This window comes from Ovis canadensis, chromosome 2, assembly GCF_042477335.2.
Source record: "Ovis canadensis isolate MfBH-ARS-UI-01 breed Bighorn chromosome 2, ARS-UI_OviCan_v2, whole genome shotgun sequence".
In the NCBI taxonomy this organism is placed as follows: domain Eukaryota; kingdom Metazoa; phylum Chordata; class Mammalia; order Artiodactyla; family Bovidae; genus Ovis; species Ovis canadensis.
The window spans coordinates 106,544,905-106,569,371 of record NC_091246.1 but is presented as its reverse complement, the minus strand read 5'-3'; the positions used below and the strand labels follow the sequence as shown (position 1 = coordinate 106,569,371).

The window sequence follows — 24,467 nt, the reverse complement described above, 5'->3', positions numbered from 1 at the left end:
TTGTATACATCTACGTATGTAATGTAACTGACTTCATACTTGAAAATTTATTCCTTCCTTGAGATCATGATGAAATTAATGCCTTAAAAAATTTCTTGAGAAAAATAATGAAGTCATGTCAGACCTTTCTCCTTTAAAAAAAATTCATGTCTCCATTCTGTTTCTTTTTAATTTATTGCTTGCTTTATTTCTGCTCCATCCACCCACCCCTTCATGCTCTCCTAATTCTGCCTTAATCTCTTTATCCAAATGTGTTTATGCTGTGCCTCATAGAATCTGTAGTTTCCTTAAACAGATCATTAAGTACCCCCACTTTCTGGATAACAACTTATGGAATGAATGAGCTTTCATTTCTGTTTAGCTCAGTGAGGAAAATCAGTGAGTAAACTGGTAATTTCATTTACAAATCGACTATGAAACTTCAGTTATTACTCAGAGCCCTTGAGACATTTATACGTGTATAAATAAGCACCTAATCTTACAAGCAGATTTACAGTTTTCACTTGGACAATATTTTATAAAACACTAGTTGCTATGGATCATTTTGAAAATACAATTATATGTTAATAAAAGTAAGCCTTATTTTGAAAGACAGCCATTCAGTCTTAGCAAGGCAGAGTGAGCATTGCTAAATATCAATTTTTTCAATAGTAAGTAACATTTTTAATGATAAAATATTCTGCCATCAGCTTTTATTTATTTAGATATTTAGCTGAATAAATTAGTTAGAGATGCAATTCATAGCAAGGGGTAAAGGAAGCCGTGACAGCAGGTTTATAATTTACTTGGCATGGTGGGAAAGTAGCGTCGAACATGCAAGAAAAGTTAATACGATTTTATTACATTAGTGTACATCGTTGTAATGAAAAGAATAGTGGAGCTTGTTGGAGGCCAGACAGGATTACTTAATTTAGATAGTAGAAATTTCCTTCTTAGGAACCACTTAGGAAAAGAAAATAATTTTCTGTTGCTATGCTGCTAAATGGATAAAAAGGACTTCTATGTTTTATTTCACCACATCTTTAAAAAAACAGTACTGGGTCTTTTACAAACCTCATACAGGAATAGGTTCAATTCTGGCAGCTCAGCACAGACTGAAATATTATGTATTAGATAAGTTTTTCTTTTTATTGACCTATGGCTGCTCAAAAGCCAAAGCAAACACATGTACAAAAAAAGTAAACACTGTATTTGGCCCAGGGCATTTTCTACGTAGGGCATTTGACTACAGGCATCTTCATACAGTACTTGTGGGAGTATAATTGTTATAAATTTTTTCTCAAGGGTAATTTGGCAATACAGATCAATGCATAGAGCTATCAGTGCAACAATTCCAGTTCTAAGAATTAATACTAAGAAAATAATACAAAATGCATGTAGAGTTATATATTCATGTATGTGTATGTGTGTGTACACACTTGCACATATATATTCATGTATATAACAATCATTATATAAATATTCATTGTTGTGTTAGTCCTAATAGAGAGTGCATAGATTATCATGGCACATCTGTACAATGGAGTCATATACCGCCCTTTAGTTACTCTATAGATTCAACTTACATGCAAGTTTGATATACTTCTAAATATTTAAAAATCTGTAGATAATAAATTCTATCGAGCATAACAGTATTATTGATGTTTAAATAATTGGGGGTCATAACACAAACTATGGATAAGAGATATTGTTTGGTAGAATTTTTTCCTTCACCTATGTCTCCATTTTATAATTTTTTTTCTGCTTGATTATATATTACTTTAAAAACTGGTGATGAATACAGTTCTTCCTCAGTTTATGATGGGGTTACCTCCAGATAATCCCACTGTAGGTTGAAAATAACCTGAAGTTGAAAAGGCATTTAATACCCCTAACCTATGAACATCATAGCTTAAGCCAGCCTACCTGAAACATGATCAGAACACTTAGTAGGCAAAATCATCTAACCCAAAGCCTGTGGGCTCAGATGCTCAGTCGTGTCTGACTCTTTGCGATGCCATGGACTGTAACCCACCAGGCTCCTCCATCCTTGGGATTCTCCAGGCAAGAATACTGGAATGAGTTGCCATTTCCTCCTACATGGGATCTTCCCAACATTTTATAATAAAGTATTGACTATTTCATGTAATTCATTGAATACTGTACTGTCAGTAAAAAATAGAATGGCTATCTAGGTACAGAAGGGTTGCGAGTGTATCCACTGTTTACCCCCCTGATCACATGGCTGATGGGTGCTGTAGATGCCACAACCCAGCATCCTGAGAGCAGATACCATGCAACACTGGCCCAGGCAAAGATCAAAATTCGAGGCTGGAGGTGTGGTTTCTGCTGAATGCTTGTCACTGTCACACCATACAAAAATCCAAAAAATTTAAGTCGAACTGTCACAAATCAGAGACCAACTGTAAACGCACTGAAAAAGATCTGGCAAAAATAATGATGCACATACAAATGAGTGCACGCACGTGTGTCTGCCCTTTCAGGGCACTCACCTTTGGTAAGGAAGCCCGTGATCCTGAACTCTGTGTGGTCATGGTCAGCACAGTGGTTATTCCCAAGGCTACCCGGGCTGGGGCAGCATCCATGTTGATCCAGAAGGAAACCCAGGAGAGAATGACAATCAGGAGGCTTGGAATGTACATCTGGATCAGATAGTAGCCCATTTGTCGTTCAAGATGGAATCGCACTTCTATACATGTAAACTTTCCTAATTGGTTGCAAAATAAATGCAGCAATTGGTTAAAAGAGGTCTTCACTATTGCATCAAAGGTCACAATGTTGCTTTCTCAATAGTTTTGCCCTAAACACTATAATGTTATAATGAAATGGGATCCTAAGTCATATATGCAAATTGGTTTCTGAAAAATATTTTTTTATGTTGGCACCTAGAAACAACATAATAGGAAAATGTGTTATTTCAGGAAATAATATATAAAATTATTATTTCACATTTTATTAGCACTTCATAGTTGTCTAGGTACTAAAAGGTCTATGATTTTATGTGATTCATGTCTGCTTTTGTACCTTCTTTTAAATACTGTACCTTGAGGTTCTAGCCAGGATAATTAAGCAAAAAAGTAAAAGGCATTTAGATTGAAAAGTAAGTAGCAAAACTATCTCTGCAAGCAGAAGCCATTTACTTTGTATTTAGAAAATCCTAAAAAACTCATTAAAAATCTATTTGAGCTGAAAAGTTCAGCAAGGTTACAAAGATACACTACCAATATAGGAAAAGCAGTTGTGTTTCTGTACACTAGCAATGAACAATCCAAAAATTAAATTGAGTAAACAATTCCATTCATATAAGAACCAAGTAAAATAAAACATTTAGAAATAAAGTTAACAAAAAGTGCAAAACTTATACAATAAAAAATAACAAAACAGTTGAATAAAATTAAAGATCATAAAAAAGGTCATTGTGTAGCCATTAATCAGAAGACTTATATGGTTAAAATTGCAATATTTCCCATCCAGATTTACAAATTTATTGAAATTTCTATCAAAATCCCACCTAGTTTTTTATGTAGAAATTGACACGCTGATCTTAAAATTAGTATGAGAATGCAAGAGACCTACAATAGCCAAAATAGCCTTGAGGGAAAAAAAGAACAAATTTGGTGAACTCACAGTTTGTAATTTCAAGACATGCTGCAAATTTACAATAATTACAAAGTGTGGTACTGTATGATCATTTATGGTCAATTGATTTTTAAAATAGGATTAAGACTATTCAATAGGGAAAGAATGATCTCTTTAATAAATGGTACAGGGCTTTACTGGTGGCTCAATGGATAAAAAGCCACCTGCCAATGAAGGAGACAGGGGTCCAATCTTCCAATCCTGGAAGATCCCACATGCTGTGGAGCAACTAAGCCCACACAGCACAGCCAAAAATAAATAAGTAAAATTATGTTTTTAAAAAAGAGGCTAAAGTAAAATAAGAAATAAATGGTACAGGAAGAACTTTGCTTTGGGTAACTTTCTGGAATTTTTTTCCAAATATTTTCATTCCCCAGTGGGTGGAATCTTTGGATATGAGCCCGTGGGTATGGAGGACTGGCTGTACAATGAAAGTCAGGTCACATTTCTGAAAGTGTTGAGCCCGAAAGGAATCATAGTTACTCTAAGGATGTTAGTGGAAGGGCATTCACTCACCACATGGGAGCAATATTTCAAATGTGGGCAGTTTAAGGGAACTTGTAAGAGTATTAGGAGTTAGAATAGATATTACAGGAGTATCCCATGCCAACTGGGAAAGGTGAACAGATAACATGAGTGTACAAGTTTTGCAGTCCTTGATGTTGATAAATGCATCTGATATTTATCCTCAAAGGTAACAGGCTACTGCATCAGTGTGAGTGGTAAGTGCTTAGTAAGTGTCTTGAAATGCACAACATTGTGGCCAAAATAAAAAATTAGGCAAGAGCAGCCTTAAATATATATATATATATATATATATATATATATATATATATATATATATATCTTTCCTTTTGTTAGCAAACACAATGTTTATGACCCAGGGAAAGTTGAAAAGTACATTTTGCTGCTCACATAGAAATTAAAGGAACTTTTTGGAAAAGAGCATTATTATTTAACTATAGGTGTTTCAAAAAGAGAAGTTATTTAAATATAACTGAACTCCAAGCATTTCTTTTGTTCCATACAAAGCAATTATATAGCAACATGCAATGAGTCAAAACTTCTGCAAATTTCAAAGATGTCCATTTTCTGCTCGATGACTATAAAAAAATTCAGCTATAAACTGCTGAAATAATTAGCCTAGCACTATAAGAAGCATCTGGAGAGCATATAACTACAAGTCATAAGTGAAATAAAGAACACTCAACCCCTACCTGTGTTGTAATGTTTAGTGCAGTATCGTAAATCTTTCTCTTCTTTCAACAGAAACTGGGGTAAAGTGAGTCCTTCTGCCACTTGTACAGGTGCCTCATCTTGCCATTCAAATATGAGGTCATTCATTGTGTACCCAACTAGACAAAACATAATAAAAATATTTAGAATGTAAAGGGCATTCAAAGATGAGAAATTTTAACAAATCACTAGTAGATTTCCCATAGAATGAGAAGACCAAATAGTGTCATCTTAACTCTAGTGACTGAGCTATGCATTGCACAGTTTCAGGCTATTGAAGTCTATTCATATGAAATGTTTATCAAATAACGTAAGAAAATGTAGTAAGCTAATAATAAGTATAGCATATACATCCTTTCCTTAGGATAGGCAGATACTGCATTCACTCAATGATTCATTTTGTTTCCAATACATTAGGTCTCCCTCACCTTTCCTCAAAGTATTCAGGGCCCTTTCAAACAAAAGCTGAAATTGTCACTGGTTAGGAAATGACCTGAACTGTAACATCCAGGGAGGGAATGCACAGTGCTGATCCCTTTCTTGGTTTAATCATTAACTGCTTTCGCTTATCGCACCTGTTTCTCTGCCCCGAGTCCCAAAGTGGACAAAAGAGTATTTTAGATAGAAATGTTTGCTATCCAGTGTACAAAAAAAAAAAAAAAAAAAAAAAATCCACAAGTTTGTGGAGGGATTAAACTCTTGTACATGCAATGAATCAATTAAGAACAGAATTAAATAATGTATTTTATAGTAAGCCAGAATGTTTTAGTAAATTAAAATGCCCTCTGTCTGTAGAAAGAAAAGAAAATGAAAGTGAAGTAGTTCAGTTGGGTCCAACTCTTTGCGATCCCGTGGACTGTAGCCCACCAGGCTCCTCTGTCCATGGGATTTTCCAGGCAAGAGTACTGGAGTGTGTTGCCGTTTCCTTCTCCAGGGGAATCTTCCTGACCCAGGGATCAAAGGGATCGGACCCGGGTCTCCTGCAGTGCAGGCATATTCTTTAGCAACTGAGCCACCAGGGAAGCCCTCTGTCTATAGTAGTAGTATCTTTTTCTTCCCTGTGAGTGAGAAGCTGTTGAAATGTACACGTGAAGGCTGTTGCAGAGAAGGAGTCAATGTGAAATGTAACCTGTGGGGGAAGATGATTGCCAGCATTCACAACAGCCCTGGAGGCAGGCCTCTGAACTAAATCAATCAGTTCAGTCCAGTCGCTTAGTCGTGTCTGACTCTTTGCAACCCCATGAACTGGAGCACACTATGCTTTCTTGTCCATCACCAACTTCTGGGGCTTGCTCAAACTCATGTCCATTGAGTCGGTGATGCCATCCAACCATCTCATCCTCTGTCATCTCCTTCTCCTCCTGCCTTCAATCTTTCCCAGCATCAGGATCTTTTCCAATGAATAAGTTCTTCCCATCAGCTGGCCAAAGTATTGGAGCTTCAGCTTCAGCATCAGTCCTTCCAAAGAATATTCATGACTAATTTCCTTTAGGATTGACTGGTTTGACCTCCTTGCAGGGCAAGGGACTCTCATGAGTCTTCTCCAACACCACAGTTCAAAAGCATCAATTTTTCAGTGCTCTGCTTTCTTTATAGTCCATCTCTCACATCCATACATGACTACTGGAAAGACCACAGCTTTGCATAGATGGACCTTTGTTGGCAAAGTAATGTCTCTGCTTTTTAATATGCTGTCTAGGTTGGTCATAGCTTTTCTTCCAAGGAGTAAGTGTCTTTTAATTTCATGGCTGCAGCCACCATCTGCAGTGATTTTGGAGCCCAAAAATTCTCCAAGCCAGGCTTCAAAAGTAAATGAACCACGAACTTCCAGATGTTCAAGCTGGATTTAGAAAAGGCAGAGGAACTATGACTTGACTCGACTTGACTATGAGGGCTATTCCATTTCTTCTAAGGTATCTTGCTGCAGTCATAGATATTATGGTCATCTGAGTTAAATTCGTCCATTTCAGTCCATTTTAGTTCACTGATTCCTAAAATGTTGATGTTCATTCTTGCCATCTCCTATTGGATCACTTCCAATTTACCTTGATTCACGGACCTAACATTCCAGGTTCCTATGCAGTATTGTTCTTTATAGCATCAGACTTTACTTCCATCACCAGTCACATCCACAGCTGAGTGTTGTTTTTCCTTTGGCTCTGTCTCTTCATTCTTTCTGGAGTTATTTCTCCACTCTTCTCCAGAAGCATATTGGGCACCTACCGACCTGGAAGTTCATCTTTCAGTGTCCTATCTTTTTGCATTTTCATACTCTTCATGGGGTTTTCAAGGCAAGAATACTGAAGTGGTTTGCCATTCCCTTCTCGAACTAAGTCAAGGGGGTCAGAAAAAGGAAGCAAAACTCTAGGTGAATGAAAACAGCAAACACGAGAAACTCCCTAACAAATTCTCTGCTAGTTAATGTTGTAGACAGGAGGCTGTGTGTGTGATAATAATAAAAATAGCTGGTGATGCACAGATTAGACTGAACAAAGTGATGTGTCTGGAAGGAAACTGATCACCTTCCCTCCTCCCACAATACCTGGAATAGGATGTCCCTGAAAGAGCTGAATTACATCCAGCTGTGGTGGTGGCAACTGGAGCCTGACACCTACCCCACTCACCCGACCTGTGTGCACCCCTCAGAGCATCCACTCCACTGGACATGGGGAAGGTGGTACCAAGGGCATCCGTGGTGAGAGAGTCTGCGTAGACTGTCTGGGATCCTACTATCAAACTTTTAGCAGCAGCTGCCGCCATGTGATAGCTTATTATGGAGCAAGTGTGATTTGGTAGAGGTTGTCAAGTCCTCCAGATTGAAGGGGACATACATGAATTCTGGTTCCCGAACACACATGAGAACCTGCGGGACTGTCTTCCAGATGACTGGACTTAGCACAACAAAGACTCGCTTACACTGGGATATATTTCACTGAACCCTGCAATGAATGATTTGATGGATAACAATAGAAGGCTTTCAATTTTATTTGTAAGTCTCTTGATATAGCCATTGTAAATATCATTTTACCTAGAGAGGAAATAGATGCACGTTTCTCAAGGATCAAGAGTTAGCAAAATATACCTTGATTCTTATCTAGGTAAACAGGTACCTTATTCTTTCACACATGCAATCCCTAAAGACAAAATATGTGATACATTTCCCAACTTAGATAAATGGAGAAATGAACTGAAACCCGGTTTTGTTTTTTACATTCTAAATTTGTCTTAGAGTCTTCTGTGAAAAGAAGGTAGCTCTCTGAAATTCCCTCGAACAGAAGCTTTAGTTAGTCTCTGATGCAGTTTACAGGCAGCACACATAACTCGCTCTTATAATAATCAGCCACACTAGGTAACTTAAGGCTTGGGTATATCCTAACCATGGGGCTTTCCAGGTGGCACAGTGGTAAGGAATCCACCTGTCAATAAAGGAGACACAAGAGACTTGGATTCAATCCTTGGGTCAGGAAGATCCCCTGGAGAAGGAAATGGCAACCTGCTCCAAAATTCTTGCCCGGGATATTCCATGGACAGAGAAGCCTGATGGGCTATAGTCCATGGGGTCGCAGTCAGACAGGACTGAGCACACACACGCTCTCCACATATCCTAATCAGAGTATGCTATTTCCTTAAACTATTTAAGTTTGAAGTCAGAAGGAAAATAGTGAGATGGCAAGTTTGGTTGGGGGGGTAATACTTTTGTTGAGTAATTTGCTGGGTGTTCAAGGAAAATAACTGAATGGTTATTTTGCCTCAATAAGCGTTCAAACGTAACTTTAAAAAGATCAAAACTTTTCCACACAGTTCACAGTGTTTTAGCATCCTTATGTTTTTGGCTGGCAGAACTTTATACAATTCTGGGAATTGCCAAGGTGAACAGACTGGCCAATGAGTTCAAGTCTGTGAGTTGGATTGACTTGTATCATAATGAGTTTCACAAGAAGGAATACTTTACTGAGGGACCAAAGACATTAACTCTACATTCAGCCAACAATCTCATAGCGGATTTGCAGGGAAGCATGCAAACAAATGACTCAGTGAAACCAAACACTTGTTTCTTCAACAAGTATTTATTGGGCACTGGCAATATGCAAAAGCATCCTACTGGGAATGTCGAGCATTATTACCAGGTACAAAGTAAGTGTTGTGGTTGAGGTACAATGTGCTATGTGCCTTCAGAAGAGGGGTCTATGATATCCACTTAAACCTCATTTGAGTTGGACCTTGAAGAAAAGCAAGACCTGTATATAAAGAACATGAGAAAAAGTGAGACACGCATGCAAAGGAAATAGTATGATTGGTTGAAAGAAACCACAAACTTCCAAGGTTTATAAAAGGAATAGCAATAGAAACAGTTTGCATGAGGAAGCATATGGAATGAAAAGATGAATTCATGTAAGATCATATAAAATTTAATCTCAAGGTTGAAAAGTTTGATTTTTTAAAAAATTTCCTGTGGGTAATGGTAACCAACTGGAATCTTTTGAGCAGGGGAGTGACGTGACAAAAACTGCTTTAGAAACATTACTCTAGTAGAATCTTTTCATGGGATGTACAAGATTCAAACTGCTTTCATACTTATAAGACATTATCTGGCCTTTTTCATTGTATTGACATTTGCCCAGATGATTAAAAAAGAAAACGATAAGCAAAACTCCTAGTGTTCAGCATAGTTAAAAACAGTAGCACCAAACTGTGCTAGCGGTTTTTGTATTCTTTACGGCCACATCTTGCATTATAAATATTACCACTTTTATTTAAGAATGCCCCTAAATCCTAGATAAAAACAGTAACAATCACAATCTCATTAAACTTTGGCCCCCATGTCAATGTCCTTTCAATATTCTGTGTTTTAAAATGGAAAGTATGGATGAAACACTTCAGCTGCACACTGTAAACACAATGGTTGTTTTAAGGAAAAGCACTGGTGTGACTGATTTGCAAGTAAGTAGGCTGGTTTTGCTTGAAATCCTATTTGTACTTGAAAAAATAAATGACTGGCAAACTGTGGTTATTAACCTAGAGGGATGGGGTGGGGAGGGAGGTGGGAAGGAGGCTCAACAGGGAGGGGACATAGGTATACCTACAGCCGATTCATGTTGATGTTTGGCAGAAACCAACACAATATTGTAAAGCAATTATCCTTCAATTAAAAATAAATAAATTTAATTATTAAAAGCTGTGGTTATTACAATTAGCTATGTGATCAAACATTTTCTTGAAAATAAAAGAAGTAAGTGAACCTCGCATGTTGAGGGAAACAGACACTATTTGTTGTCAATGGTGGATTTTGAGCTTTTTATTCAACATTAGACTTTTGGTAAAATTGTTTTTCCATCCCCTAAAAATTTTCTTCGGATGAGCTCAATGGTGATATTAACAAATGTGACTTTTCAATATTGTATAATGTTATGTGTTAATGTTTGGAATATCTGAGTAACTCATTAAGCCACTGTTTTCCAAATGATCAAGGCATAATTTTAAAAATCATGCATATGGTAATGTTACTCTTTCCATACATCTGTAAAATAGATAGCAAATGGGAATTTGCTGTATGCCTCAGGAAACTGAAACAGGGGTCTATATCAACCTAGAGGCGTGGGGTGGGGAGGGAGATGGGAGGAAGGTTAAAAAGGGAAGCGACATACGTATACCTATGGCTGATTCATGTTGAGGTTTGACAGAAAACAGCAAAATTCTGTAAAGCAATTATCCGTCAATAAAAAATAAATAAATAAGTAAAATCATGCATAGATAAGAGATCCATTTAATATTCAAGATGGACACACAGATTTCAACTTATAAGAGTCTGAAGAGTTCATTACAAGTATATAGTGAAATGATTCATACCACTTTGAAAAATATATATGCATTTTTTCAGATTATTTTGCTGAATTTTACTGTACACTTGAAACTAATACAATGTTGTAAATCAACTGCACTTCAACAAAATGAATTCACTGCAGGGGTTTCCGATTTCACATTGCAACCAACCTTTAAGAAACTACCACCTCTAGAAACTGAAAGACTTTCCCCCATGTTACAGAATTGCCTTCTTTTTAGAGGTTGCCTAGTACCCTATTGTTATGTATATACTACATTTTCTTTATCCATTCATCTGTCAACGGATATGTAAGTGGTCTCCACATCTTGGCTATTGTGAACAGTGCTGCAATGAACACAACAGTACTAGTATTTTTTCAAGATCCTGATTTTAACTTTTACAATAAATGTCCAGAAGTGAGACTACTGGATCATATGATAGTCTTATTTTTCACTGTTGCAACCCATGGATGAAGCTTGAAGATATTGTGTCTAGCGAAATAAGCCAGTCAAAGAAAGGCAAATAAGGCATGATTTCACACACATGCAGTATCTTAAATTATCATATTCATAGAATCAAAGAATGGAATGGTGATCGCCAGGGGCTGAGGAATGGAGAAATGAGAAAAATCAACAAGCATAAAGTTATAGTCAAACAAGATGAATAAGCTCTAGACAACTGCTGTATGACATTGTACTTCAGTCAACAATAATGTATTGTACATTTAAAAAATCTGTTAAAAAGGGAGATCTCTTGCCTCCTTTGTCAAAGATAAGGTGTCCATATGTGTGTGGACTTATCTCTGGGCTTTCTATTTTACAAAGGAGGCAAGAATATACAATGGAGTAAAGACAATCTCTTTAACAAGTGGTGCTGGGAAAACTGGTCAACCACTTGTAAAAGAATGAAACTAGATCACTTTCTAACACCGCACACAAAAATAAACTCAAAGTGGATTAAAGATCTAAATGTAAGATCAGAAACTATAAAACTCCTAGAGGAGAACATAGGCAAAACACTCTCAGACATAAATCACAGCAGGATCCTCTATGATCCACCTCCCAGAATTCTGGAAATAAAAGCAAAAATAAACAAATGGGATCTAATTAAAATTAAAAGCTTCTGCACAACAAAGGAAAATATAAGCAAGGTGAAAAGACAGCCTTCTGAATGGGAGAAAATAATAGCAAATGAAGCAACTGACAAACAACTAATCTCAAAAATATACAAGCAACTTCTGCAGCTCAATTCCAGAAAAATAAACGACCCAATCAAAAAATGGGCCAAAGAACTAAATAGACATTTCTCCAAAGAAGACATACAGATGGCTAACAAACACATGAAAAGATGCTCAACATCACTCATTATTAGAGAAATGCAAATCAAAACCACAATGAGGTACCACTTCACACCAGTCAGAATGGCTGCGATCCAAAAGTCTACAAGCAATAAATACTGGAGAGGCTGTGGAGAAAAGGGAACACTCCTACACTGTTGGTGGGAATGCAAACTAGTACAGCCACTATGGAGAACAGTGTGGAGATTCCTTAAAAAATTGCAAATAGAACTACCTTATGACCCAGCAATCCCACTTCTGGGCATACACACCGAGGAAACCAGAATTGAAAGAGACACATGTACCCCAATGTTCATCGCAGCACTGTTTATAATAGCCAGGACATGGAAACAATCTAGATGTCCATCAGCAGATGAATGGATAAGAAAGCTGTGGTACATATACACAATGGAGTATTACTCAGCCGTTAAAAAGAATTCATTTGAATCAGTTCTGATGAGATGGATGAAACTGGAGCCGATTATACAGAGTGAAGTAAGCCAGAAAGAAAAACACCAATACAGTATACTAACACATATATATGGAATTTAGGAAGATGGCAATGACGACCCTGTATGCAAGACAGGGAAGGAGACACAGATGTGTATAACGGACTTTTGGACTCAGAGGGAGAGGGAGAGGGTGGGATGATTTGGGAGAATGACATTCTAACATGTATACTATCATGTGAATTGAATCGCCAGTCTATGTCTGACGCAGGATGCAGCATGCTTGGGGCTGGTGCATGGGGATGACCCAGAAAGATGTTATGCGGAGGGAGGTGGGAAGGGGGTTCATGTTTGGGAATGCATGTAAGAATTAAAGATTTTAAAATTTAAAAAATAAAAAACTAAAATTTTAAAAAAAAAAAGGGAGATCTCATGCAAAGTGTTCTAAACACAATATAAAACATTTTAAAAGGTATGTTTGCATTCTTGAGAAGGTGAAGAAAAAACTCTCATTCTTCCTCAGTGTTTCTTCAGGAAGTCAGAGGTAATACTTTAGTAGACTATTTTGTCAAAATAGGGGAAAAATATAGAGAGAAGGGAGAATAAGAAGTTATAGAACTTTTCAATTTCAAGCCTAAGTCACTGACACATAGCTATGCCTCAGTTCTTTGCTGACATAGACTGTCAGTAGAGTAGACTTCTCTGACCATCTTATAAAATATTTTTATTCAGTAAGTCTTTCCTGCTTATTTTTTCCATCGAACTTTTCTCTACCTGACAGTCGTGTCTCTTTGTGACCCCATGGACTCCATGGAATTCTCCAGGCTAGAATGCTGGAGAGGGTAGCCTTTCCCTTCTCCAGGGTATCTTTCCAACCCTGAGATCGAACCCAGGTCTCCTACATTGCAGGTGGACTCTTTCCCAACTGAAGCACCAGGGAAGATCTGACATGGTAAATGGTCACCAACTTTTTATTTGGTTTGTTTCCTATCTAAATTCCTAGAATTTAAACTTTATAGAAGCAGAGGTTATTCTGTTTTAATCACTGGCATGTTTTTTCAGTACCTAAAATAGTATGTAGCATGTACCAGGAACTTGAATATATATATATATATTCACTGACATATATACACTACCATGTGTGAAAAAGCAGAAGAGCTCAGCTAGGTGCTTGGTGATGACCTAGCGGGGGTGGGATGGGGAGATGGCGGGGAGAAAGGCTCAAGAGGGAAGGGATATATGTAAATATATTTATACTATGGCTGACTTGCATTGTTGTAATGCAGAAATCAACACAACACTGTAAAGCAATTATTCTCCAATTAAAAATTTAAAAAATTGAAAAGGGTTAATTACTGTTACAGAAGGGTTTCCCTGGTGGTTCAGTGGTAAAGAATCTGTCTGCCAATGCAGGAGATGCCAGGTTGATCCCTGGGTCAGGAAGATGCCCTGGAGAAGGAAATGGCAACCCACTCCAGTGTTCTTGCCTGGGAAATCCTCTAGACAGAGGAGCCTTGTGGGCTGCAGTCCCTAGGGTAGCAAAGGGTCAGATACAACTTGGCAACTAAACAGCAACAACTGTTATAGAGACAGAAAGACTGATCGAAGGAAACAAAGATAAAGTTTAGGAAGATATCTAAGCATGTATAAACATGAAAAGTTCTGCCGCCTGCATGCAGCACTGTAAGAGGCAGGGGGTCTAGAGCATCAAGTGTAACATAGCCATGTGAATGTCTGTGGGTTGGGGTAAGACATAGGTGTAATCTTGAGGGATTCAGAAAAAGTTTCTGGAGCCTGAACTTCTTCAGTGGTACCTCTGGGGCTAGTCAAGAGTGGGCAATGCCACAAAAATGCCCAATGTTCAGCGTTTGGTGGTTTGTTGATACCCATAGGAGTAATTGTCTATTAGCAGTCTGTCTATTAGCTGACTGATACTCAGTCTATCAGTAATAGTCTGATAGATTTTGGTTCAAGACTCCCATAGACCCAAGTCATGAAAGGTAGCAAATCATGAAAAGATATGGAGGAAACTTAAATTATATAGCATGTATGCTATATAATTCCAACTCCATGACATTCTAGAAAGGGTAAAACTATGGAGGCAGTGAAAAACTCAGTGATAACCAGGGGCCTGGGGCAAGGAAGGAGTGAATAGGCAGAACAAAGAGCATATCTAGGGCAACAAAACTATTCTGTGTGTGTGTGTGCATGCTCGGTCAGTCATGTCCGATTCTTTGCAACCCCATGGACTATAACATGCCAGGCTCCTCTGTCCTTGGAATTTTCCAGGCAAAAACATTGGAGTGGGTTTCCTATTCTATACAATACTATAGTGCCATTTCCTATTCTATACAATACTATAATGGAATACAAGTCATTACAGACTTGTCAAAACTCAGAGAATACACACCATCAAGAGTGAACCCTAGTGTAGGTCCATGGATTGTAATAAGTGTATCTCTCTGGTGTGGGGTGTTGATACTGGCAGAGGATGTACTTATGTGTGGGGTCAGAGACATATACAAGAAATTGTTGATTTTTGTTCAATTTTGTCATGAACCTAAAACTGCTCTTAAAAAGTCTATTTCTCAAAGAAGTTGTAGCTGTTAAATTGTTCATTTTTATATGAACACCAAGTGACTGAACTATAATTCTGTGTGTGTGACAAAGCTGATGTTGAACCAAAAATTGTATTTCATCAAGGCATAACATGTTGTTCTATTTACTGTTTTTCATCAGCTAAATTTTTTTTAAAAATTTGAACATTTGAAGAGTTACTTTATAAATCATTTTATATATTCTGCAATGGTATTAAACTTTCAGTAAATAGATTCTCCAAATTTTTGTTGTATTTATTCAAAATCAGTCAGTAATGTTTAGTCAAATTATTTTACAAATGTAACACTAAAATTTTAGATTCTGAAGCTTTTTAGCAAATGGAAGTTATAAATATGATGCTTATAAACAGTAACACATTGAGATTAATCCCTACAACAGAAAGAGAGAAACACTGAGGTCTCAAAAGTTGTACAATATTTATTTTTTATGTATGTAATAAATCTATTTTGGAACATGTTATGTGAAGATTATATTGATGGGCTGTTTGTTTTTAACTGGATAATTTATATTGAAATTCAATGGAATTCAGAAGGCATATTTTCCAGCAAGTAAATTAGGTGGAGAATTTGAAAAGATTCCTAAATAAAAACGACTAGTTTGACTGAGTTTTGTCCTATAAAAATTTTTTTGATGACAGTTACTCATTGAAGAGAAAGGCAATATCTGTTAATATATATGGGTTGAACTAGTTAGCTATTAATATTTCAATACAAAGAAATTGAGTTCTAAAATCATCAAATACTTTAGCCATCTCAACTATATGGAGATTATTTTCTCAATAAGACCATTATAGTCTATACAGTAGGGTCCACCAATGGCATCAACAATTACAAATTTAGTACAAAAATTGCAGCTTTAAAGATGGCTCCAAATTATTTTGATTTGCTTTTATATACTTTGTATATTTCTTTAGGAAGGATTATATTTTATACATTAGAACTATAGTCATCTTCTAATATAAAAGACATCAGTTAATAGATATTACAAAGATACAGTAACTTAAATACTTGTAGTGCCCTTCATTTATCCTCATGAGCACCCCCATTTTGATGATAAATTACAGGGTCACCCTGATGATAAGGAGAAAGATAGAGATCGAGCTGGATGTAATCCAGCTTGAAATCTCCTGTTCTTAACAAACAGCTGGAATTTTAAAAACGAAAGGAAGAAAATGCTCACATTTGGCAGGTGCTGGCAGTCTTTGGCCAGGAGAGATGTTACGCCAGCAAATTTTACTGACCTGATATGTGTGACTGCCATGTCAAAATGTATTTAACTAAAACATTATAATTCATAATGTGTACATTTCATTTGAATAATTTTACTATAAACCAGACTGTTACATGTGGTTTTAAGTTCTTAGGCTTGTTAAATTATTTTCACTAAACTTCCCTGGTATAAATAACCTATAATGATTATTCTGGGCTTCCCAGGTGGCACTAGTTGTATAGAATCCACTTGCCAATGCAAGAGACTTAAGAGATACATGTTCAATCCCTGGGTTGGGAAGATCCCCTGGAGGAGGGCATGGCAACCCACTCCAGTTATTCTTGCCTGGAGAATCCCATAGACAGAGGAGCCTGGCAGGCTACAGTCCATAAGGTCACAAAGAATCAGACACTACTGAAGCGACTTAGCACGCATAACCATTATTCTACTAGTATTTTGATTACATTTGTCTTTGAAGACCTGAAACACTTTATCACAGATCATCTGTGTAACCTTTCTCCCTTTCTCTCTTAGGATAATGTTGGGAAAAAAATTCCTGACTCCTAATCTGTCTTCTCAAATGACAATAACTTTGTTCACATTTTTCATATTTTACAATTTTCCATATAAACAAACTACATTTTTCCTCTCAGGTATCTTGGAATTTATATATTTTTCCTATTCTTAATCTTTTTACTTACTTTTAGAACTTTAAACGTTGCCGAATGAAGCAAAAGATAGCTGATGTTTTATATGCAATAGAAGCCTACATGTGAAAAAAAACTTCTATCTAAAATGAAATGAAACTGGAGGATATAAAATGAAGAAACTCAGGCATGTATCCTCAGAAAGGAACTTAAGAACTGAAAGACTGATTTTCTGCCAAAGTCTGACTTACAGAGATGGAGACTTACCTCCTGACCAACAAACATCCACCAAGAATGTCTCCCCATCCCCAAGACAATGAACTTCCTGCTTGGACTCTGCCTGGACTTGTCCCTCTTTGCACTCCTTGCCCATAAATAGACTTCCAAGAACAGAAACCTCTATGGACGTGCTTGGAACTTGCTACAGCATGGATTTCTCGAATTGCATTTCCCCTGCTATTCCCAATAAACTCAATTTCTGGTCATTTGAGCTTGCTTTCGTTTACTTCTTTACTTAGGTCAATATCTATAACATCAAATTTACCTAAGATGAAAGTGACATTTGTGCAGAAAAGTATCTGAATAACAGGAAGAAAATGACTTTATTCTTTTTCTCCTCAGATAAATTATGTAGTAAAATCAGCACTGACTCATAAAAGATAGATTTACAGGAGCCATAAATACAGTTGTGAGAACTTGCAATAATAAAATTTCAACTAAATTAGTATGTTTACAAATGGGATGGACTTTTGATGGACTCATCATACCAAGAGGTGTTGAGGGCTTTACAACTTAAAGTTGCATGTGTCTTAAATAGCTCATCACAAATGAACCAGAAGTTTAAAGCTTTACTCAGTGAGCAATATCTCTATATTATTTTAGATAATTAATATTTGTTATTTAACAAAACTTTTTGTTAAATTATTCAATTTTATTGCAATCCATGCTACCAGAGTATTTTTGTGCTCTAAGTCACTAGTTGCTAGCTGAATGCTGATTATTTCAGGTAAACGTGAAAAACTAATTTTAAGAATTGAGGATTTTTGCATCCAGAGGATTATATTGTGGCTATTTGCTAGTGGAGATGAGAGAAACAGTGATCATTACAGGCTGAGAAGGAAGGTTTAATTACCATTGAGAATGTCAACTACTTCCAGAGCAATTTTTAGAAGACTGACCCAGCCTGTGAGTGTCCAGAAGTCTCCAGTGGAGGTGTGGGTCGACAGTGGACGGCTGCAGGGTCAGGAGCACTGAACACAACAGTGCACGCACAGGTCCTTTTGAAGGAGGTCGCCATTATCTTTATCACCCCTACCACAGTGTGGTCTCAGTCAAACACAGGGAGGGTACACAACCTTGCCCATCAGTAGAAAATCGGATTCAAGTTTTACTGAGCATGGCCCTGCCCATCAAACAAGACCCAGTTTCCCCCACAGTCAATCTCTCCCATTAAGAAACTTCCATAAGCCTCTTGTAAGGCCTCCCCAGACAGCCATTTTGCTTTTTTGCATTTCTTTTCCATGGGGATGGTCTTGATCCCTGTCTCCTGTACAATGTCACGAACCTCAGTCCATAGTTCATCAGGCACTCTATCTAGCAGATCTAGGCCCTTAAGTCTATTTCTCACTTCCATTGTATAATCATAAGGGATTTGATGTAGGTCATACCTGAATGGTCTAGCGGTTTTCCCTACTTTCTTCAATTTGAGTCTGAATTTGGCAATAAGGAGCTCATGATCTGAGCCACAGTCAGCTCCTGGTCTTGTTTTTGTTGACTGTATAGAACTTCTCCATCTTTGGCTGCAAAGAATATAATCAATCTGATTTCGGTGTTGACTATCTGGTGATGTCCATGTGTAGAGTCTTCTCTTGTGTTGTTGGAAGAGGGTGTTTGCTATGACCAGTGCATTTTCTTGGCAAAACTCTATTAGTCTCTGCCCTGCTTCATTCCGCATTCCAAGGCCAAATTTGCTTGTTACTCCAGGTGTTTCTTGACATCCTACTTTTGCATTCCAGTCCCCTATAATGAAAAGGACATCTTTTTGGGGTGTTAGTTCTAAAAGATCTTGTAGGTCTTCATAAAACCGTTCAACTTCAGTTTCTTCAGCATTACTGGTTGGGGCACAGACTTGAATAACTGTGATATTGAATGGTTTGCCTTGGAGACGAACAGAGATCATTCTGTCGTTTTTGAGATTGCATCCAAGTACTGCATTTCGGACTCTTTTGTTGACCATGATGGCTACTCCATTTCTTCTGAGGGATTTCTGCCCGCAGTAGTAGATGTAACTGTCATCTGAGTTAAATTCACCCATTCCAGTCCATTTTAGTTTGCTGATTCCTAGAATGTCGACGTTCACCCTTGCCATCTCTTGTTTGACCACTTCCAATTTGCCTTGATTCATGGACCTGACATTCCAGGTTCCTATGCAATATTGCTCTTTACAGCATCGGATCTTGCTTCTATCACCAGTCACATCCACAACTGGGTATTGTTTTTGCTTTGGCTCCATCCCTTCATTCTTTCTGGAGTTATTTCTCCACAGATCTCCAGTAGCATATTGGGCACCTAATGACCTGGGGAGTTCCTCTTTTGGTATCCTATCATTTTGCCTTTTCCTACTGTTCATGGGGTTCTCAAGGCGAGAATACTGAAGTGGCTTGCCATTCCCTTCTCCAATGGAAAGATATAAGCATCTGAATGCACAGTCCCAAAGAATAGCAAGAAGAGATAAGAAAGCCTTCTTCAGTGATCAATGCAAAGAAATAGAGGAAAACAACAGAATGGGAAAGACTAGAGATCTCTTCAAGAAAATTAGAGATACCAAGGGAACATTTCATGCAAAGATGGGCTCGATAAAGGACAGAAATGGTCTGGACCTAACAGAAGCAGAAGATATTAAGAAGAGGTGGCAAGAATACATGGAAGAACTGTACAAAAAAGATCTTCATGACCCAGATAATAATGATGATGTGATCACACATCTAGAGCCAGACATCCTGGAATGTGAAGTCAAGTGGGCCTTAGAAAGCATCACTATGAACAAAGCTAGTGGAGGTGATGGCATTCCAGTTGAGCTGTTTCAAATCCTGAAAGATGATGCTGTGAAAGTGCTGCACTCAATATGCCAGCAAATTTGGAAAACTCAGCAGTGGCCACATGACTGGAAAAGGTCCGTTTTCATCCCAATTCCAAAGAAAGGCAATGCCAAAGAACGCTCAAACTACTGCACAATTGCACTCATCTCACATGCTAGTAAAGTAATGCTCAAAATTCTCCAAGCCAGGCTTTAGCAATACGTGAACTGTGAACTCCCTGATGTTCAAGCTGGTATTAGAAAAGGCAGAGGAACCACAGATCAAATTGCCAACTTCCACTGGATCATCAAAAAAGCAAGAGAGTTCCAGAAAAACATCTCTTTCTGCTTTATTGACTATGCCAAAGCCTTTGACTGTGTGGATCACAAGAAACTGTAGAAAATTCTGAGAGAGATGGGAATACCAGACCACCTGACCTGCCTCTTGAGAAATCTGTATGCAGGTCAGGAAGCAACAGTTAGAACTGGACATTGAATAACAGACTGGTTCCAAATAGGAAAAGGAGTACGTCAAGGCTGTATATTGTCCCCCTACTTATTTAACTTCTATGCAGAGTACATCATGAGAAACGCTGGACTGGAAGAAACACAAGCTGGAATCAAGGTTGCCAGGAGAAATATCAATAACCTCAGATATGCAGATGATACCACCCTTATGGCAGAAAGTGAAGAGGAACTAAAAAGCCTCTTGATGAAAGTGAAAGAGGAGAGTGAAAAAGTTGGCTTAAAGCTCAACATTCAGAAAACGAAGATCATGGCATCTGGTCCCATCACTTCATGGGAAATAGATGGGGAAACAGTAGAAACAGTGTCAGACTTTATTTTGGGGGGCTCCAAAATCACTGCAGATAGTGACTGCAGCCATGAAATTAAAAGACGCTTACTGCTTGGAAGAAAAGTTATGACCAACCTAGATAGTATATTCAAGAGCAGAGACATTACTTTGCCGACTAAGGTCCGTCTAGTCAAGGCTATGGTTTTTCCTGTGGTCATGTATAGATGTGAGAGTTGGACTGTGAAGAAGGCTGAGTGCCGAAGAATTGATGCATTTGAACTGTGGTGTTGGAGAAGACTCTTGAGAGCCCCTTGGACTGCAAGAAGATCCAATCAGTCCATTCTGAAGGAGATCAGCCCTGGGATTTCTTTGGGAGGAATGATACTAAAGCTGAAGCTCCAGTACTTTGGACACTTCATGCGAAGAGTTGACTCATTGAAAAGAGTCTGATGCTGGGAGAGATTGGGGACAGGAGGAAAAGGGGACGACCCAGGATGAGATGGCTGGATGGCATCACGGACTTGATGGACGTGAGTCTGAGTGAACTGCGGGAGTTGGTGATGGACAGGGAGGCCTGGTGTGCTGCGATTCATGGGGTAGCAAAGAGTCGGACACGACTGAGCAACTGAACTGAACTGATAAGCCTCTTGAAAGTGAAAGTGAAGTCGCTCAGTCGTGTCCGACTCTTTGCAACCCTGTGGACTGTAGCCCCCCAGGCTCCTCCGTCCATGGGATTCTCCAGGAAAGAATACTGGAGTGGGTTGCCATTTTCTTCTCCAAGGGAATCTTCCTGACCCAGGGATTGAACCCAGGTCTCCCACATTGCAGGCAGAGGCTTTAACCTCTGAGCCACCAGGGAAGCCCAGGATAAGCCTCTTATCCTTATCCATAAGAGGGCAGACAGAATGAAAACCACAATCACAGAAAACTAATCAAACTAACTGCATGGACCACAGCCTTGTCTAACTCAATGAAGCTATGAGCCATGCTGTGTAGAGCCACCCTGGACGGACGGGTCATGGTGGATAGGTCTGAAAAAATGTGGTCACTGGAGAAGGGAATGGCAAACCACTTCAGTAGTCTTGCCTTGAGAACCCCATGAAGAGTATGAAAAGGCAAAAAGATATGACACTGAAAGATGAACTCCCTAGGACAGCAGGTGCCCAATATGTTACTGGAGAAGAGTAGAGAAATAACTCCAAAAAGAATGAAAAGGCTGAGCCAAAGCAAAAATAGCACCCAAATGTGGAAGTGACTGGTGACGGAAGGGAAGTAAAGTCCGATGCTGTAAAGAAAAATATTGAACAGGAACCTGGAAAGTTAGGTTCATGAATCAAGGCAAATTAAGTGAAGTAAGTGAAGTCGCTCAGTCGTGTCTGACTCTTTGCAACGCCATGGACTGTAGCCTCCCAGGCTCCTCCATCCATGGGATTCTCCAGGCAAGAATACTGGAGTGGGTTACCATTTCCCTCTCCAGGGGATCTTCCCGACCCAGGGATTGAACCCAGGTCTCCTGCATTAAAGGCAGACACTTTAACCTCTAAGCCACTAGGGAAGATACTGCTGCTGCTAAGTCACTTCAGTCTGGAAGTGGTCAAATAGGAGATGCCAAGAGTGAACTTAGACATTTTAGGAATCAGTGAGCTAAAATGAACTGGAATGGGCGAATTTAATTCAGATGACTATTATATCCACTACAGTCAGCAAGAATCCTTTTGAAGAAATGGAGTAGCACTCATAGTCAACAAAAGTCCAAAATGCAGTACTTGAGTGAAATCTAAAAAATGACAGAATAATCTCTGTTCGTTTCCAAGGAAAACCATTCAATATCACAGTAAACAAACTCCATGCCACAACCACTAATGCCGAAAAAGCTGAAGTTGAATGGTTCTATGAAGACCTACAAGACCTTCCAGAACTAACACCAAAAAAAGACATCCTTTTCATCATAGGAGACTAGAATGCAAAAGTAGGAAGTCAAGAGATACCTGGAGTAACAGGCAAGTTTGAGCTAGGAAACGTGAAGCAGGACAAAAGCTAACAGAGTTTTGCCAAGAGAACACACTGGTCATAGCAAACACCTTCTTCCAACAACGCAAGAAATGACTCTACACATGGACGTCACCAGATGGTCAAATTTAAAATCAGATTGATTATATTCTTTGCAGCCAAAGATGGATTAGCTCTATACAGTCAGCAAAAACAAGGCTGGGAGCTGACTGTGGCTCAGATCATGAACTCCTTATTGCCAAATTCAGACTTAAATAGAAGTAGGGAAAACTGCTAGACCATTCAGGTATGACCTAAATCAAACCCCTTATGATCACACAGTGGAAGTGACAAATAGATGCAAGGGACTAGATCTGACAGACAGAGTGCCTGAAGAACTATGGACAGAGGTTCATGACATTGTACAGGAGGCAGTGATCAAGAACATCTCCAAGAAAAAGAAATGCAAAAAGGCAAAATGGTTGTCTGAGGAGGCCTTACAAATAGCTGAGAAAAGAAGAGAAGCTAAAGGCAAAGGAGAAAAGGAAAGGTATACCCATCTGAATACAGAGTTCTAAAGAATAGCAAAGAGAGATAAAAAAAGCCTTCCTCAGTGATCAGTGAAAAGAAATAGAGGAAAACAATAGAATGGGAAAGACTAGAGATCTCTTCAAGAAAATTAGAGATACTCATGGAATATTTCAAGCAAAGATGGGCACAGTAAAAGACAGAATGGTATGGACTTAAGAGAAACAGAGGTGCTTAAGAAGAGGTGGCAAGAATACACAGAAGAACTATACAAAAAGATCTTTATGACCCAGATAACCACAGTGGTGTGATCACTCACCTAGAGCCAGACATCCAGGAATGCAGAGTCCAGTGGGCATCACTATGAACAAAGCTAGTAGAGGTGCTGGAATACCAGTTGAGCTATTTCAAATCCTCAAAGATGACGCTGTGAAAGTGCTACACTCAATATGCCAGCAAATTTGGAAAACTCAGCAGTGGCCACAGGACTGGAAAAAGTCAGTTTTCATTCCAATCCCAAAGAAAGGCAATACCAAAGAATGTTCAAACTACTGCACAATTGCATTCATCTCAAATGCTAGTAAAATAATGCTCAAAATTCTCCATGCCAAGCTTCAAGAGCACGTTAACCAAGAACTTCCAGATGTTCAAGCTGGATTTAGAAAAGGTAGAGGAATCAGAGCTCAAATGGCTAACATCTGTTGAGTCATAGAAAAAGCAAGAGAGTTCCAGAAAAATGTCTGCTTTATTGATTATGCCAAAGCCTTTAACTGTGTGGATCACAATAAACTGTGGAAAATTCTTAAAGAGATGGGACTACCAGGCCACCTGACCTGCCTCCTGAGAAATCTGTATGCAGGTCAAGAAGCAAGTTAGAACTGGACATGAAATTACAGACTGGGTCCATATTGGTAAGGTTTAGGTTTAGTCACTAAGTTGTGTCCAACTCTTACAACCCCATGTAGCCTGCCAGGCTTCTCTGTCTATGGGATTCTCCAGGCAAGAAAACTGGAGTGGGCTGCCATTTCCTTCTCCAGGGTATCTTCTCGACCTAGGAATTGAACCCAGGTCTCCTGCATTGCAGGCAGATTTTCCAGATTGGTAAAGAAGTACATTAAAGCT

The 24,467-nt window shown here is 38.5% G+C and overlaps 1 protein-coding gene across 2 annotated transcripts in view; it reads right to left on the bottom strand.

Moving 5' to 3' along the window:
- Positions 1 to 24,467, bottom strand: part of GLRA3 (glycine receptor alpha 3) — a 183,074-nt gene that overhangs the window by 33,906 nt on the left and 124,701 nt on the right. For both annotated transcript variants that reach the window (XM_070292284.1, XM_069579441.1), the window contains exons 6-7: positions 4,857 to 4,994; positions 2,493 to 2,707 (exon numbers count right to left, since the gene is read on the bottom strand). In XM_070292284.1, the coding sequence (XP_070148385.1) occupies positions 2,493 to 2,707; positions 4,857 to 4,994 (353 nt within the window). The remainder of the gene's footprint in view (positions 1 to 2,492; positions 2,708 to 4,856; positions 4,995 to 24,467) is intronic.